Source organism: Phalangium opilio, unplaced genomic scaffold (assembly GCF_054372755.1).
Source record: "Phalangium opilio isolate 3A_F unplaced genomic scaffold, DU_Popi_V2 ptg000031l_1, whole genome shotgun sequence".
NCBI lineage: Eukaryota > Metazoa > Arthropoda > Arachnida > Opiliones > Phalangiidae > Phalangium > Phalangium opilio.
This window is the reverse complement of record NW_028324158.1, coordinates 14,808,818-14,827,215: the sequence shown is the minus strand read 5'-3', so window position 1 is coordinate 14,827,215 and position 18,398 is coordinate 14,808,818. Positions and strand designations below refer to the sequence as shown.

Sequence of the window (18,398 nt, the reverse complement as noted above, 5' to 3'; positions counted from 1 at the left end):
GATTAGCGAAGGATGATGGGTAACAACGCTCGCGAACTCATAGTCTGGGATTGTACATTATTTTTTTTTATATCGTTGAAATTAGACACGCCTAATGGCTTCCCTCTTACGCATTCAAAATGGTGCTCTTGCTCTCTAAAGTTTAGGGTGCATTTACGAGTTGCATTCTATGAAGGAGGGTGAACAGTTTTATGCTACGCGGTAACCCACGTTGACTTCATTCAATTTATATTTTCAAAATAATTCTTGTTTACCCCCGGCGGGACTCGAACCCGCAATCTCCGGTTTAGGAGACCGGCGCCGTATCCATTGGGCCACGGAGGCACATACCTTGATTTATATGCAAATAGACCCGAAAATAGGCCAGATTAATTTTTTAATATGTCCCAAGTTCAAATTTATTATTTTAATAATTTAAATATAATCCCTGGTAAAATCATTACGTCATTAAATTATCTGACCACTTATCTGAAATTCGTTAATCTTATTTATAGGGTATTTATTTCGTAATTAATTTTAATAGTTCAAAATGTTGTTCTTCTACCCCCGGCGGGACTCGAACCCGCAATCTCCGGTTTAGGAGACCGGCGCCGTATCCATTGGGCCACGGAGGCTCGAGAGCAAGTGGGAGAAAAGATCTTCATCCCTCTTTTTGCATCCTCATCCTCTTCCCCCCTCCCCTCCCCTCCCCACTTCTTATTAAAATGTTTTCTCTCGTTCCTATTCTCGAGAAAACCAAACTACTCCGTGCTCTCGAGCTTCTGTCTACGCTTAGAAAAGATTAGATACCAAAACGGGGACGGCACGCTTCTCTTATCTTGATCTTAAGGCAAAGAAAACTGTTTCAAACGCGGTTTATTCTCAAGTTGAAAAAATAGAATTTGGCTCCGTCCCAGATATAAGAAGACAGACAAAGTATAAGTCAGGTTACGCAATGTTTATGTCACGTGGTAGGTATTTATACGCACGTGGAAATTGGGTTAGAGGAAAGAAACTTAAGGAGATTTCAAGGAAAATTAGACGAAACACCTACGTTGACCTATATTTAGACTAAAAGAGTGCGCTTATCTTATGAACATGGAATGAATAGTCTTGTACGCTTGAAGATTGTGATATAGTTGAAGTGAAGAGCTTAATTACTCCGGCTTTCCGTCTCTCATTCAATCTTACGGAAGTGAATTCAATAGCGGGTCGGGTTTGGTGGGCGTGTTACCCTTTCCCTGCCTCCCTTTTCTCCGTTATGGCGCGTGTATCCGTAATGTTAGATCGCTTAGGCCTTAAAGGTAGATGGGAGTATCCCTCGTGACACCTGTCGAGCTGACTGCTGTTTGAAGGACAAAGGACGGGTGTGTCCATTCAATGGCTACGAAACCCTCTACAGTTCCAGCTTATATTAACACCGGACCCTCCAATATCAATCTTATACCAGTATACTGTCATAATAAACCTAACACCGACGCCGCTCTATATCCAACACAACCCGCGTTAAGCCTGTTAACTGTTACTATAGAAAACTTTACCGGGATAAAACTTTGTATAATTAGTAACGCGACACCTAATTTATTTCTTCTATTAATAAGTATTCGTTAAAAATACACTATAAGCATGGACCTTTAAATTCTAAACAGGACAGGAAATTTAAGAGGAAATAACTATTTGCGATTATGATTTGAAAAATCAGTTAGAAAATATACAGATCGTAATTCAAAATGTTTTATTGAACTTTGTCAAATTTTGAATTAATTCATAACGCGAGCGGTTAATTTCCTTTGATCATATAATTCTAAAGGTAGACGTATTCCTCCCACTATACTGTACGCGCGCCCTTTAATTAGTGGACGTTATACACCTATAGGAACTGCGCTTGGATCTCTCATTTCATAATGGCGGTTGGGATATCCCCTCGTGACTTTTGGGGGTTGCGAAAAGCTCTCCCGTTCTAGGCCTAGAATTACTCTAGAACTACTCTATCTCTTCAACTTTACTCTCCGCTCTCTTTACTGGCAGCAGTTTGAGTACGCGGAGTGATCCCGATTCGGAGTTAGGGAGTAAAATACACTCCCTCTCTCTCTTCTCGGTTTAGGAGTAAGAGTTGATGTCTAAAACCTTTCTCTTTACGGTCCATTGCTTATTTTCAACCGTCTAGAGGTTTTTGACGGAGCTACGAATAATTTTACGTCAAATTGAAGAACTCGGATTTTTTATGCCCGCACAGAAAGAGTGAGAGAGAGAGGGAGAGAGAGAGAGAGGGAGGGAGGGAGAGAGAGAGAGAGAGGAAAGAAAACCGAATCTAAATTTAGAAATGTCACTTTTATAGAGGTATAGAAAGCGGATGAGGGTTTATTTAGTCGCAATCAATGTCTGTCAGGGCGGAAGACTTAATTTTAATAATTAATTTGAGTATAATTACTAACTTTTTTTCCTCCGGATGCAGGATTTTGTATTTAGGCTTATTTTAAGGTACCTATGGGCGACCTCTTGTTTAATAAATATTATTTTTAGTCTTTTAAACTTTAGGGGTCGCAAGGTTTCTCTTTTTCTTTTAAATCAATGAGTTAGTGGCGCGTAAGTAATTTTCTCTTGCTTTTCCATCAACTAGTCAGTCTTTTAAAGTTCCCTTTTTTCTTCATTCTTTCTCTCAAAAGATGAAATGGAAAAGAGCTAGCGGTTTATTCTCGTTTGAATGATTCCAATTTCAAAAAGATTTTAGCGAGATATTGTTGCGGTAGCCTTTTTTAATTGCGTCTGGGAATTGCGGACCACCTTTTCCTCTCTCTAACATCCATCCTCTGACAGTCATTTTGCTCTTGAGCTTCTTTTTTTTCTACCATTTTAGAGATGAGATGAGATTTCTAATGGAAAGATGATCATTTAATACGCGCAGTTTTTACTTAAATTTCTCCCATCGGGATTGACTTTCATGTTTTTTTTCTTTCTTTTTAAATTGTTGATGAAGAGATTGTACCTAATTTTACTTTTAAATAAGTACTGGTCGGGTAATTTGCCATTTGGGAACTTTAATATAGGTTTGGGAAATTTTTTTATCCCTTAGCTTTTAGGGGTTAATTGGTTTTCGGGGGGTTCATAATTTCGCCAATTTCTTTTAAATGTGTTGGCATAAATTATTTTATAATAATATTTTTTATTAAAAACTGTATTTATTTTTAAGTTCGGAAAAGCCAACTTCCAGGGGCAAGCCTTTAGCATTAGTTTTCCATAGAACGCCTGTAGAAATGTTTAACCCGCAATACAGTAATGTATTGCGTAAAGCAAACTTCCAGGCGCAATGTTATTTATTTTACCCTTTAAATTTTATTAATTTTTAGACATTTAAATTAATTTAAAAATACATTAAATCCTTACCTATTAGTATAATAATTAATTTAAACATTCAAAATATTAATTAAAATTAAATAGTGGCAAAAAAAATTAAAAAAATTAATGTTTATTCCGAAAACAAATATCAAGAAAACGTTACAAATTTTCATGGGGAAAAATTTAGTTTTACTAATTCCGACAGGAAATCAATCTTGGGAGTCCAAGAAAAATCAGTCGCATCAAAGAAACTTCTTTGTTCGTGATCTCAGAATGAGAGCAAACGACAGAAGACAAAATCCCGCCAAAATTCACTTTGGACCCCGTGTCAAAGTGAGTTAGAAGGAGACCCCATGCTGATATTTCTTCATCTTTTCATTTAGGAAGGGGGGTTTCTCTCGGGGGGGGGGTTAGGGTGGTAAGGGATACCACCTACTGTCTAGTGTCTAGGGCTAGTCAAGTCAGACCATCTATCGTCGCCCTTATAATCCCCGGATAATAAAGCTGGTCCGATCTTAATGAGGTAACAGTAGACCCCCGCTAGGAAGCCATCATCTACTTAACTTGAAAGTAAACCCGAGTTACAATCGCGCTTTAATACCAATTGATTTAACGCTGTTAACTTAACTTGGTATTTTCGGGGTGTCGTTAGGCATTTTTTCCTTTCAATGTCTGTTGGTTTCGCTGTTGTTATTTCCTAATATGGAAAAGTTAGTTAACCTTGGCTTAATTTTACTTCGGAGCTAGACAGATCTTTTTAAAGACTTCCCTAACCTCTTAATGGATTATATAGCATTATTATTTAATTATAATTAAGGCTCGCTTACCTTATGGTTTATGTTCGGACATTGATACGATGATGTCATACGAATACATCGTAAATATTAACGTGTCGCCTGCAGTTTTCAACAGCAGCTGCACTATATAAAACCCTTTTTTCTATTTTCAACGCATGCGCCGTAGTTCATAATGAATTATTTAATGGCTTTAACCCGTTATATCCCATCTGTTTTTGTTTCAATTTAACTCGTCACTGAAATTTAACGCCGACTTTCCTAGAAAAACGATGTATTTTTTCATAATTCAAAATAACTAACGTCAACTGGCCCTGTTTAAAAAAAGAAAAAATACTTTTCCCCTGGATGATTTAAGAGGCGCAAAAAGACTCAGTTATTTCGAACATCCGTCGAATGTATTCTTTGGATTCATCCGGAAAAAGCACCGTCATTAAAGCCTTTCTTAATCGCGCTGATTTATATTGAAGCTAGTATTATATTTATTGCAAATTTGGGATGAAATTTATAACGTGGCATCTGTCGTTTGCGCGAGACTAAAAAAAAGCGCGTGTCCTAAGGTGTAAACGAATGGCTTCTTACCCCTTTTTCTCCCGCCTTTTCCCGTTGTAAATAATGTTGGCGCGTGACGAGCGCCTTCTGACGCGATTGTCACGTGTGGCTCGAAATATATAGAGCCAAGCTTGGCTTTGAGGATCATGGTTACGCTATTCCGAGCATTCTAATTAGCTAACGTTACTCATCAAAGCAGACGCGTTAGAAAAGGCGTGTCTTTTGACTTTTTGTTTTTGGAACGTCGTAACTCTAGGACAACAACGGTTAAAGATAAATATATCTATGGTATAATAGTCTAAATTCTCCTCTAAGTATTGATACTAAGTATTTAAGCCTACACTAATTAGGCTCCGAGAAAATTGCATTTAAAATAAATGAAAAATTTATTTTGTTTTATTTTTACAGTTTTATTGAAGATTTGTGGAATCAACTGTGGATCAACACTTCAGACTTGTGGATCAACACTGTAGTATTGTGGAATCAAGTGTGGATCAGCACTGAGACTTGTGGAAACAACTGTGGATCAACACTGAAGTCTTGTGGAATCAATTAAGTGTGGATCAACACTGAAGTCTTGTGGAATCAAGTGTGGATCAACACTGAACACTGATCAATACGTTACTGGAAAAGCTGTAAGTACCATTTTTTAATAATTAACTACGGTGGAGGGTACGTGTTAGTGACGTCACGCCATTAAAACCCAGTCACGTGATCTCATCTGTTGAATTTTTAAACCATCACGGTATGGTAACAATTCGACATACATATTCGTATAATAAAACTGAAGTGGAAGTCGTAAAGATATATGGACTAATGTCCACCCGCGGTACAAGAACACTCATACTGGATAATCCGGTAGCTTATAAAACCAGAACGTATCGCGCGGAAGACTGACTAAAGTATACCATAAAACATTCAGAAAATATTAAAAATACTCCTCCAGGGTTAAAATAATGTTAGGTCTCTCTCTGGTCCCATCGCCCAAAAAAAGCACCCGTCGAATGTATTAGATCCCATTTTTTTCTCCAATTGACCATCTATCTTTTTGGGAGTTTTGACAAGGGGAACGCTACTAGTATTTAAATCGCGAGGTATAAAGCGAAGAAAGTTATGATTTTTACAAAGTGTCGTACCCCTTGATTTTGACACAAGTAGGTACCCAACTGAGCTATAGGGCAAACGTGCACGGGGATGCCCCTTCTGGAGGGTATATATGGTACATTTGGGTATTATAGGTCCCCATCCATCAATAAGACGGGCCCCTTTTCGAGAACAGCGCCTAAGTAAGCTTGGGGGTCCATCACTAGACCCCCAAAAAAATGAGGGATACGGAGAGGGAAGCGACACTTACTTGTCAGTGGTTTTCGGCGCAGACAGTATTGTCAGGGTAACACTAACACCGCAGAACCCGTGTCTTTCGGGCCAATGAGTTTGGTAACTTCCCCGTTGGTTGCGCGGGGCCTATTTTCACACGTGGAACCCGCGGACCCCGGGGTAACAGATGGTGCAGTACCATCGGGGTAAAGTCTTTACGCTTCCTCACCCCAAACAGGGTGACAATAACAGCACCCAGAACACTCTGGTGCACCCCAGACACGAAACCAGGGGGGGGGGATGAAATCTATCTATATTTTTGCACTTGGAATATCTAGCAATCCACAAGTTACGATAATTACGCCGGCATTTTTAAGAACTTTGCAAATTTTCCCATGAATATAGGACATTTTTTCAATTGGGTTAAGGCATTTTTCACGGTAGGTTTCCATTTAAAAATTCATAGGAGATTTATATAAATTCACGCGGAATTAAGATTAAAGGTTACAAACCTCGCGCGTGAAGTAAAATTAATTTTGTATACGAGTTTTATTGATGAATGCGCGCGCAGGGTTTTTTCTAAAAATACGAAATCCCTTAATCCTGCCTTCATCTGTATTAAATGGGATAGCGCGAAGTTATCCACACCAGTTACCACCAGCCACCCACTCGCAGTTTCCTATTCAAAATATCTACGGATGCATTAAGAACACGTTGGGTTGGATAATTTGGGTGTTCGTGCTTGGTCAGTCTCAGCTGGCACTATGGTCAGTTGGACATTTTTCCCGGCATCTGGTCATAGATCTATTCTGTAGGCAGGGCTCTTTTTAGGAAATGGATGGACGGTTTGAAGGGGAACACGACGCGTGATAACTTATAGCTAATAATACTAATTTGTTTTTATCGGCTTCTGTTGTCCCAGTGGGGTCATTATAGATTTATGTAGCGGGACACTCACTAGATATTAGCGAAGGAAATATCATGGGCTGCATGCAGATACATCCTACTTATCTTTTCATGATCATATTATTACAACTAAATTATTATATTTAATCTTTTATTTAAATAATAGTAAAATTTAAAATTAATCTACATTATTTTATATAATAACAGTAAATACAATATTCTGGATCGAAATCGCGATCCCCCGTCCATATTTCCTTCCAATTTCCAAACACAATAAAACATAGTTTAGGCCGGACCCAAATGATAATCAATTATTATAATGGGATAGTATAGTAGACTAAAAATAGGCTTAGAATACTCATTTGGTTTTTAGATCTTTTATCTTATTGATTGTTCAATAATATCATGAATAACACATAAGATATTTATTATTTTTTTATATCAATTTGAAATTGTAACGTTACGAAAGGCGGGGATTATGTTATTCGAATGATAATAAAATACGTATTAAGTTAGGCTTAAATCCCCGGTCAAGGTAAATCATGGAAATAGATAATTTAAGTTTCGTCTCGAGACACGGGCGCGTGCTCTGCTGTTTGTAAAGAGAAATGGGTATGCGCGTGGTGGTAGCGTTTCACCCTAAATTTTCAATACTGTTGAAGGCTGAACTCTATTAATTTATTTTAACTTTATTATAAGAGTTCAACGTACTGATTATTGAATATGAAATGAACTTCATCTATAGGCTTAGCTCCGTAAATGTAATGGGAGATTGTGTAGAGCGCGTGACAGAGAGTCATGAAATTCGAAACCACGTGACTCAGAAATAGGTCTATACTATAGGACCTCCCCTGTAAGGTACGGGGGATTAAAAACGGATGTCTGACTTTTTCTAAAAAAAAATTAAAATTAGGAGATTAAAGGATTCTGGATTTTGTTACAAAAGTTACGACGACAGGCCGGGCCTGAAAGGTTGCTAAGGCTTCCGCTTGATGGACGCCACCCTTTCAGAAGGGGTTACTAGGTCAAATTTCACCCCCAAGGAATTTTCAAGGGCTTAGTTCAGCCTCTAGAGTGCGTAGTTAGGCTTAGGTAAATTATTACGAAAACTTTTGCGTAATTAGGTAAATTTAATCGGGTATTTTAATGAGTTTTGTTAAAGGGGGACTGAAATTGACTTAGCACTGACCATTTTAAAGGTTTACTAATAAAAAATCAACCCTAACGAATGATTTAATTCTCCCTTCAAGAAATTAACTTGAAACATTGCCCTAATTTAATTTTAAACTCTAATTCCGTATAAGACACTAACTCGAATTATTTAAAATAAACTGAAGTCTTTAATCTCTAATTTGTTTCTTCTCTCCGCATTAAAATGATAAATTTAGTCCACTTTTAATTAAATTTACCCAGTCTCTCTTTATTAGTAAAGTAAACAAGGTGTCGCTTATAATAGAGGTGTTAAATTAAATTCCAAGTTAATTTCGAATCGATTCAGTTTCAGTAACTTAATCTTGGCCAGAGAGAGCCTGCAGCCTTTGAGAATATAAGGACGTAATCTAGAAGCCAAGGCTTAACTTTAAGATGGAAGCAGCTCGTGTTAACGCGATTAACTTGTTTCGCGTTTCAATTAACTCTCTCTCTCTCTCTCGAGATAAATCGGCGCCTTTGAAAAGTTTTGGACCAATAGAAAGTGAGAGAATCCCTGACCAGACCAAACTTAGCTCGCGAGGAAATTATTAACAAATATTCCGTAGAGGGGTCGGATACTATTACGATGTTATTACGAAGTATAGGCTATATTATAACGGTTAGTTTAAGAAGGAAGCGTTCCACCTCTCGGAATTGAGGGAAGACAATATTTTAAGCCCATTGTCGGCTATTAGAAATCTTTGAAGTTTGAACGCGATAAACTTTTGTTCATAGAACACGAGTGAATATGGTTAAAGGTTATAGGCTTAGAAATGTCGGGTATCGAACAACGACACTCTGATAATTATTATTTCATCCGGAAAATTCAGTAAGGATTGAAGATAAATTTCCCATATTGTTTTAATTGATTTTTGATGAAGTTTCGCGATGAGACGAACTCGCTTCGTCTCAAATTGAGAATACCGTACTAATAAGCTTATTGGTAAGGCTTATTTTTATAATAGGTTATCGCGTTGAGTTTAGCGCATTCTCTAGAGCGGATAATCCCTTCTTTTCTAAAACCGAAAATCTCTCACCTCTTTGGTCCTTTTATAATTCGGATTCCGAGCGGATCTAAAGGGTATTACGGGGGAGGGCCCTAACGTTTTGGCGGGAATTATAAGTCAGATAAAAGCTATAAGGGAATGGGGGCCCCTTTTGTATTCTTCGTACATATTACACGTGTTAAGGGAGCCCACAATAGGGTCACTGATAAATATCTACGTTAGTGATTTTTGTCCCACATTTTATTCCGCAATTTGAATACACTGATCCTTAAAAGGGGAGGAGCTTTTAAGGAGAAATAGTTCAGTCTACGTCATAACTTTTCTGGGAGGGAGGAATTTATCAAGGCAAAATGACCTTTAGAGGTCAAGGAAAACCTGGAAAAGGTACTATTTACTTTCTAAGGTTGCTTTCAATCAGGTTAGAGACAAAGATATGGCAGGTCGTATTAACTTTTGTACAGTTTGAATTGCGCTAGTGTCACTAGTCTATTAAAGTGGGAAAATAAAAGCGACCCCTACCTTCGTGTACCGGAAACAATTCCTACTCTTTTTCTAATCCTAATTCGTTGGAAGTTCTGTTTTCGCCACCCCATAACCTTCCGAAATTAAGTTCGTTTTAACCGTGGTAATACGCACCAGGCTGTAATTAAGTGATTTTATATATTCATTCCCTTTTAATATCTTTATTAAATCTATCAACTCGAACGGATTCGGATTATAAAGGAAGTGTTTTGCATTGAAAGAAATAAATCGTATTTAACCGCCACCCGGGGTTTTGAATGTTTTAACCAATGATTGGACTTCCTTCCACTTATGAAAGTTACGTCACTCGTAAAAATGCTAAGACTAATTTCCGAAATTTACTAGAGACGGAAGTTTGAAGTGATAAGAAATGAATTTAATTTTTTTTTATGATGTGGATTGCTTTCGTTTCCTTTCCGGAATTATCTATGAGAATTTAGATAATACTACGACTTATTTATCTTTAAATATTATTATTATTCTTAATTCAATTATTATTTTAATTTTAAAATAAATAGCAGCCCCTGAATATTTGTTTCTCCCATAACACCGGTGTATGGCGGGTGGAACACTTTTACAGGGGCTTGCTCGTAATTATCGAGGTTTTCTGTACTTTTTCAACGTTGAAAGATATTCAAAAAATTCGAGTGGACCCCTATTATTATAACCCTAAAAGTGTCTACGCCATGCAAAATCCGTTCCGGATCCTTAGGCCCAAACAAGGGGACCCCGCTCTTCCTGTTACTGAGTGTATGAGGCCCATGGCCTTTTATAACAAAAACCCGTTAAAAGCCGCTGTAAACCATTTTGTGAGAAAAACTGCGTACCATTTTAGATCTGCCGTGCGAAAAATGTATTCCCAGTGACAATAGTTCATTGTGTTTTCCCGCTAGAGCTTGTGTCATAGTGATTTGGTCTCGCTTCGCGCGTGAACCAATCAGAAATCAGTCTCACGAATTTTGGACGCGCGTGTTTTCTACACCGGCACGCGCGTGATTTTGGCGCCAATACTGATTTTTATTTTTTCAAGAGAGCGCGACCAAAATATTGAAAAAATAGCGCGGGAAAGAAAAAAATGGGCCATGATTATGGGGGGGGGTTCGTTTTAATAAACCGTGTAAGGTTACGACAGTCATTTTAAAGAGCTGGCGAGGCTTAAGGAAACTTTGTAATATGGCGTGAAACGGAAATGGTAACTTAAGTTACAAATCTAGTGTCGTGAGAATTTTTCATTTTAGAGTCACAAATTTCTGGCAACCCTGAAGCGCATGCGACTGAAGTAAAGAAACGAGGGAGGGGGAATTTTTCCTACCCTCAAAATGGCGCTTTTGTATAGGGAAAGAAGAATTAAGGTTTAACAAAATATTAACAAAATTAAAATGGGTTCTCTTCTCTCGTAAGGCTCGTACCGTTATAACCTTATTGTAACCCGATAGCCTTAGGTAGGCGTTGTTCACGTGAGCATGGGAATTCTAAATTTGTATTGTATGGGACTCGAAGCGTATAACAATTGAATTCAAAAGTAGCTGGCTGGCTCTATAGTTGGGGGGATGAGTCCGGCAGATAACGCCGAGAGTAATGATATCCACCAACCTTGGACTGTATTTTACTCAACGGGAAGATAACGTAGGCTGCCAGTAGTGCAGTTCTAAGTTCTAACCATTAATAATGTAATATTATACACCTATATTCCCGGGCTATGAGTCACACGGAGAGGGAATATCACTTCGAGGGGAGATATCTTGTCCTGACTGACGACTGACAGTATAACTACCCTAAGCCCAACGTTACGACCTGATCGCTGGAAAAATACCGCTTATTTAGTCAATATAGTAATCCATAGTACATTTCCTGGTATCTGCCAATCAAAAACCTTAACACGGTCGAAATTATTAACTTGCGGACACATTTTGATCCAAATTTTCAGTAATTTTCGGCGGAAAAAGCGTGGGAAAAACTTGTGGTTTTGATAACTATAGCTAAAGAAACTTGAATACGTTCACTGAAGCTTATACTTATTATAGGTAAATACACCACGGTGTTATTAACCCCGAAATAGCCTTGACGACAATCGAACCATTTTAAAATAAAACTTCAAACTATTCAAATATACTTAGAACAACAGACTATCTGACGTCATATCGTTTTATATCGACTGAACCCCTATAATTTTGATTGACATTCGGAAACCGCCCCCTTTCAAAAAATTTGGCGCGAGTTTTCTTTTCACGTGACGTGTTTGCGCGCTTTAACGCAGTCAGGGACATAACCATTATGTACTTATAAAAGGTTCCCGCGCGCGCGCTTTTTTCTCGTTTTTTTACCAGCACGTGAAAAGGAAATATTCGGGTCTTCTCCCCTAATAGAGAAATCTTAGGGGGAATAAGAGATAGGAGGGTTGAAAATTAGCCCTTATAGGGATTATGTTAAATTAAATGGACCAACGCGAATACTCCATATAGATAGAGGGTGTTATATAAAGGGAACATCTATACCCCTACATTAAATATAGAGGAAAGATTTCTCTCCCTCGAAATTTGTACTCTGAATCTAATCTCACTCCGAGTATTCCACGTTATTATAGGCTATACTCTTACGGGGATTATTTAAGCTTGGGCAGTTTCAGGGTGGTGGGTAGAAATGTTCTACAGAAGTTATACTAGAAACTCCGCTTGTTAAATAAGGATACTGGCTTTGATTTCGCTTCCATCTTATGCTGATACGAATTGTCATCAAATTACCTTATAAAAAAGATTACGTTGTTGCGTCTCACCTGGAGGTTTCTGTTAAATTTAAGCTTAGACTAGGGAATAACTTCTTAGATACAAACGCGGCTTCGTCCCCGTTGAATTTCTATTCTGATTTGTTTATAAACGATTGAGTCACAAATGCAAAGCCTTTTTCGTGTTATTGCGTTATTTCATAACGATTTATTGTAAGAATTTCGAGTTAATCTAATCTGACGAGCATTTTGCAGTAAAATATAATGATAGAATCTTACGATATTTACGTTAAATATCAGGTTTTTATCGTTATATTAGAGATCGTAGTACATTTTAAATTATTTTAGAAAAATCTCGTGATCTCCGAAAAAATAGGAAATTCTTTCATTGGATGATTCGAACCACGTGATTCGATGCACGGGTTGTTCTTTTTTAATAATATTATTTTATCTATATCCCTAACCGGTTCTTTAAGCCTTTGCAGTTGAATTTTTCGTAAATTTAATGCACGTGCTTGGAATTTTAAACGAGGGGCGCACGTGAATACGATTTGTAATTTTTTTTCACCCGGAATTACGAATAAGGGAAGGGCCTTTTAATATATCCCTCGCCTTTAATAATGGTAGATTCTTAAGATGGGAAATAAGGCAGTGGGTGTATTATATTATAAAAGCACCTGGATATATTCGGGTGGTGATTGGTCGGTGGCGCGGGACAGGAAGAATGACGTAGTTTTGTCAAATTCCAAGGCCGGAAGATGTTATATTGTTTTGATTTAATTTTACGATAGTGGAAATTAACCTTGGACTTCAAAAAAAGAACGATCGTATTTAATTTGTTATTGCCAAGGATTTAATCGCAATTAGACGGGAATGTTTAAAACTTTGCACTCGTGCCGCGACTGAAAATATTTCGTTATTTTAAATTAATTTTGGAAGGTACGCGAAATGCGAGTTGCAAAATTTTAAGCTAAGATTTGCATTAAAAATTATTATTTTTTATTTTTTCTTTCCCTGTTGAGAACCAACGCCTTTTTGACGTCATGAAATAAAAAGGGGTTTGTCAAAAATTCCTTTAGGGTTAAGTGTTATTTTTTTGAAAAAAAAATGCCATCAAACTAGTTAATAAATTATTGAAAAAGAAGTATTTCCCAATTTTCAATTTTTCCTTTTTCAAACTTGAATTTTGAGTCAGCCCAAATATTCGCTATGAACCGAGCCCATCGCGAGCAAACGGAAGCGATAGGAAATCCCCGAATACCGAATTTAAATTTTTTAAAAGTGAAATAATATCCGAACGTTGTTAAAATTTTGTCTTCAAAAACACATGCACTCGAGAAATTTCTTATCGAATATCTTAATGGCCTCTTTTTGTCTTTATCTTCCTTAACTTAGCGATAATTAAGTAGACCTAACTAATCTTCCATTGTAACTCCAATTCAAAGTACTCTTATGGTAAACAGAAAGATAAGATTCGAAAATATGGATATGTCGTAATAAAATGTGTTTATTTTTTGAGCGTTACGCAGAAACAAATAAAAGAAAGAAAAGTCCTTGCCTCCCACATAGATGGATAGTATTAAGTTCAGTAACTTTAGTTGCTATGGGAGCAAAACTGAACTGAGAGAAAACGAGAGTTGCCTGGTATTTTGTTGACGATAGATTATAAAATAAAAAGAAATATTACACGGGCCCCTCGACGTCCTAAATCTCATTTGATTAATAGTTTACGAAGTGACCTCCATTTTAGGGGTATGAGTTGAAAAAAAATTCTCTCGCTCTCTCTCGATCAAAACAACAACGTGAGAAGAGACTCTCGTTACGCAATGGGTATAATTTTTATTTTATTTTTTATTGAGAAGGAAAAGGCTTAGCTATTTAAGCAGACGACGCAAATTCCCAGCTTGGTAACACTGTACTTGGTGTTTACGAGAAGTGTACGAATGATTAGGGCATTGTTCTTCAATTCTGTTTCTGGGTAGCGAACAATTGATTTTGAAAAAAGGGGGAATAAATTAAACTAGAGCGTCAGCGAGAAGTTCAAAATATTCCTCTCTTTTTCTCTATAGGTGTTAGTTAAGTAGGTGTATTGGGAATTTCAATAAGTTAGGTGTATTCCAATTCCAATTCAACCCCACTCCCTCCTTCGTAATATGCTTAAATTTAAAATAAAATATCAAATATGCTTAAAAACATTATTTTTTAATCGTATTGGCATTTTGTCTTTAGTTTTTAATTATTTAAGGCACTTAATCTTAATTGATGACACGACTAGCAATAGGTAACATTATATAAAAAATATTTTTTACAATTAATTTAATTTCGAAAATGAAATTATTTCAAAACCTTCTTTTGTTGTTAAACAACGTTCAAAATTAGTTTTTTTAAACTATTTCGTAAATATTAACCGAGGCTTATAATTAAATTCGTTCTAAAATCAGGATGTTCACCTGGCTTCCTCAAGGACTACGACTTTTTAAAATATGTTGGTTTCCGCTCCAACCAATCGCGAGAGAGAGCGTTAAAAACAAGATATCCAGTCCAATCGTTGTCGTATGTTTTTCGGTACATTTGCACTAAAGCACTTGCGTGGGGTTTATGTTTTTTGTATTTTGTATTTTGAATAACAATTCTGCTAAGCCTATTTTATTTAGGAGGTATATTAGTATCAAAAATATTCGAGTTCGTTTTAAATTTTAAAGTTTAAAAGAGATCTGGGTTTTTGAAGTAATTTTAGTTAATTAACCGCGTGACGTAATAAATGGAATATTTTTTTTTCCATCAATAATTATATACAAGCGTCACGCTAGTTTAAAATTACTTAGTTAGTTTTAGTGGAATTAACTTCGCCAAAATCCCAATATAACAAATGTTTGGAACGGCAAATGAGTGTTTGAATTCCTTTGGAAGATAATCCGTGGCCGTGTCGAAGAATTAGCGTTCTTAACGAAGCTAGAGGATTAGTTTTAACTAATTTCTGGACGGTGTTGTCGTCCAAGCCGTGGCAACAGTACAACTCGACGTGTCTCATACCCGTACAGTTACTTAGTAAGAGTTCGCAAGCCTCTTTGTTTATGTGTCGATTCGTACGAGGTCGCAAACACATCGACTGCAGTTTTTCAAAAGGAACGTGACCTTTCACCTTTACCGTGGAAGTTCCTAATAGCGTAAACCATCGCAAAGTTAAAGAATTAAGTTCGGGACACGACAGAGAAGTTTTGGATAAGTCAACAACGTCGAAATGTTCCAAGCCCAAGTGAGTTAGTTTGCCACCGGCTTGATTCAGTAATGGTAACACGCATTGGATGTACGACGCCGGTAAAGTCGCGCTATTACGAAGTTCCAACGATTTCAAATTCCACAAATCGGCTAGCGAAGTTAAGTTCATGTATTCCTGAACTTCCAAGGCCACCGTTTTTAAGTTAGGAAACCAATGGACTAATTTGGAGACTCCTTTGGGTCCCATGGGTTGCGTCGTCTTAACTCCGAGTATTCCTCGTCCCCTTTCAACCCACCAGTCCTTGTCAACGCCCTCCTTGGCCTCTAACAAGTCCAACGTCGCTTCCAAATGACTGCATTCCAAGTATTGAAGGTTGGGGAAGACTTTGAGAAGAGTTAACAGTCCCTCGGCTTTGACCGTTGACGGTACAATGACAGAAGTTAATTTCGCGCTGGACTTTGGTTCGCGTCCTTGTAGTAAAAGCTCCAGGTACTTGTCATCGACCGATGGATGACGTATTTCCAGGTGTCTTAGGTTATAACACGAGGCTAGAATCGTCTCCAATTCCCTGCCTTCCTCCGTGGCTTCTTGCAGGACCAGTTTCTTGACGTTAGGGGCGTTCCGAAGCAACTTGCAGACTAAATAATTGGCGCGCGGGTCGTACAACCATTGACCTCCGACGTTTAGCTCCTGTATCAAGTTACCGTGACGTATTAGCGAGTTTATGACGCGGAAAACATCGTGGGAATCGCATTCGTTCAGGCAATTCAAGTCAAAGGCGAAGATACCCGATTGTATCAAGAGAGTTACGGCGCTGACCACTTCCCGTCCGTCCGGTTTCAACCTCAACATAGAGTCCAGAATTTCTTGACGTAATTGTATCGGATACTGCGTGAAAGGTTGATAATGGACATAGGCGCGTTTACTGCGCAGGCTACCTTCGCGACTCCAATTTAAAATGTCGTTCCTGACCTTCCATAAACAAGAGTCTCTGAGTGACCATGGTGGCAGCAGACGTTCGCCGTGTTGCCGGTTCTCTAAACGGTTGGTGGTGTTTGGGTCCGGTCGCGCGCATTCCCCTCTCATCATCTCGACGTCGTCCGCTTCCAGTTCGTCGCGCGCCTCTTCTACCACTAATTCTTCTTGTTCGTCTTGGAACTGCGAAAGTTTGGAAGATATCAACGACATTGAAAGGCCGCTATCAGACTCCATTTGAGTCGTGGTGAGAGAAAGTTCGACACTCTTCTCGGAGGAGCTCATTCCACGATCAGAGACTACACGCGATAAGAAACCCGCCTTTTAAATAATCGCTCGCGCTCTTTTACGCAAAAACCGCGCGCGCGCTCCAGCCTGCTTCTACCTCCAATGTATTTTATTTTTACGGAGAAAATGTTGTTGTCGGGGCGAGCACGTGCGTTTCACGTGCTTGGGAGTTTCCCTTCGAAAAATTTGTATTAAAGTTTCGCGCGTTTTTTGTTTGGCGCGTATTCGCCCGAATGAACAGCGACCGTTGCGAAGCTATGGCACGAGTTGAATGCGTGTTGTACAGCCGAATTCGGGCTTATTATGACCCGTTAATGCGTGGCGGAGGGGCTGTAAATTCTGCTATTCCGCCTGACCTTGGTTGGAAAAAAATAAAATGAAAACTCGTTATACCAGAGCGAGGAGTCCGGGACAGCGAGCGGGAGGGTTTAAGCTAAATTATGTCTCTTAGAAATGTAGAAAACTTTTATCCTGGCTGTTATTCGGGGTATGGAAAAAGCCTCTGACGTCATTTTTACGTATTAACCGTGAGATTCGGTCCAGAGTGCTTTAGATTTAAGCCACGCCTAATTATTCTCTCGGTATGTGTGAACGGGAACGAAAAGAGCTACGTGTGAATTACGAATCCAAGGCTATACACTTTATTACATAAATCAATATTTTATCTAGGTTCATACGAATTTCTATATTTTTCTCCTAAATTTTTGATTGGATTTTTTTGTCTGCTAGAGTTTCTTGATGATACATTATTTATCTTGAATTTCGTGACGTATTAAATTACGGGTTGGGTTCTCTCAAACATGCACGTGGAATACATGATATAATCACGTGGTTTTGTCGCGTAACAAATAGATGCAAAGTTCCCCCAAAGAGAGGATGAAACGTATCTTGCATTAGGCTTAGGAAATTCACGGAATAGGATGCGAATTCGTTTCTATTTATTTTAAATTGTTTGCCAAAAAAAAATATAAGAAAAGAAATAGGCTTATTTGGCGAGCTCAGCGCTTTTCCGCTGCCAGAATCCTAAGAATTCGGACAAATTCCGATATATATAAAACGTCTACCGGAACCCCCTAATTGTCTGGCTCTCGCGATCTGTTAAAAGCTCCACGAGAATCAAGCTAATGATTGTTTATTTTTTGTTTTATATTTTTGGAGGGAAACAAGGGAAAGTGGGACTTATTCAACTTGTTGCATATACACTTCGGTGGAAACAGGTGTGATGAGTGTTTTTGCGGGGTTTGCACGAGGTATGCTCGTGCTCTCTGTATAGTATACTACCCGGCAACAGCCAATTAGAACGAGGCACACTCGTATCACGAGCTCGACTCTTTATGTCTATCTATTCTTCCAAGATAAAAGAAAATTTTAAAAAAGTTATGTCAAAAAAATTTCTTAAATATTCTTCTTTTTCTTCTGGATTAAATGCTAGACTGTGTCTCGTTATGTCGTTCATACATTTATTTATTATATTTATTTATAAATTAATATAATTAATATGTTTCAGTTTATTTTTCCTAAAATTATATTTAATTTCTAATTTTAAAAATTTGTCGAAAACTAAGATAGACGGACTGACGCAATCCTGG

General features: G+C 37.9%; 2 protein-coding genes and 2 non-coding genes across 10 annotated transcripts in view; 1 reads left to right on the top strand and 3 right to left on the bottom strand.

Annotated features, from left to right (window-relative positions):
- Nucleotides 1-251: 251 nt before the first annotated feature.
- TRNAR-CCU (transfer RNA arginine (anticodon CCU)) lies at nt 252-324 on the bottom strand. The gene has a single exon. It is a non-coding gene; the product is annotated as a tRNA-Arg (tRNA).
- A 217-nt stretch (nt 325-541) lies between these two features.
- On the bottom strand, nt 542-614 carry TRNAR-CCU (transfer RNA arginine (anticodon CCU)). Its single transcript has one exon. It is a non-coding gene; the product is annotated as a tRNA-Arg (tRNA).
- Nucleotides 615-5,214: 4,600 nt separating this feature from the next.
- LOC149690887 (discoidin domain-containing receptor 2-like) overlaps nt 5,215-18,398 on the top strand; it is a 185,600-nt gene continuing 172,416 nt past the window's right edge. For 3 of the 7 annotated variants that reach the window (XM_089870615.1, XM_089870616.1, XM_089870613.1), the window contains exon 1: nt 5,215-5,296. The gene's annotated coding sequence lies outside the window, so the exon portion shown is untranslated. The remainder of the gene's footprint in view (nt 5,297-18,398) is intronic. The other 4 variants (XM_089870618.1, XM_089870619.1, XM_089870617.1 and 1 more) reach the window with 2 other exon arrangements.
- Nucleotides 14,522-17,263, bottom strand: LOC149690892 (uncharacterized). The gene has a single exon (XM_089870356.1). It carries the CDS (start codon nt 16,804-16,806, stop codon nt 15,148-15,150), a length of 1,659 nt encoding a protein of 552 aa, XP_089726482.1. The 5' UTR covers nt 16,807-17,263; the 3' UTR covers nt 14,522-15,147.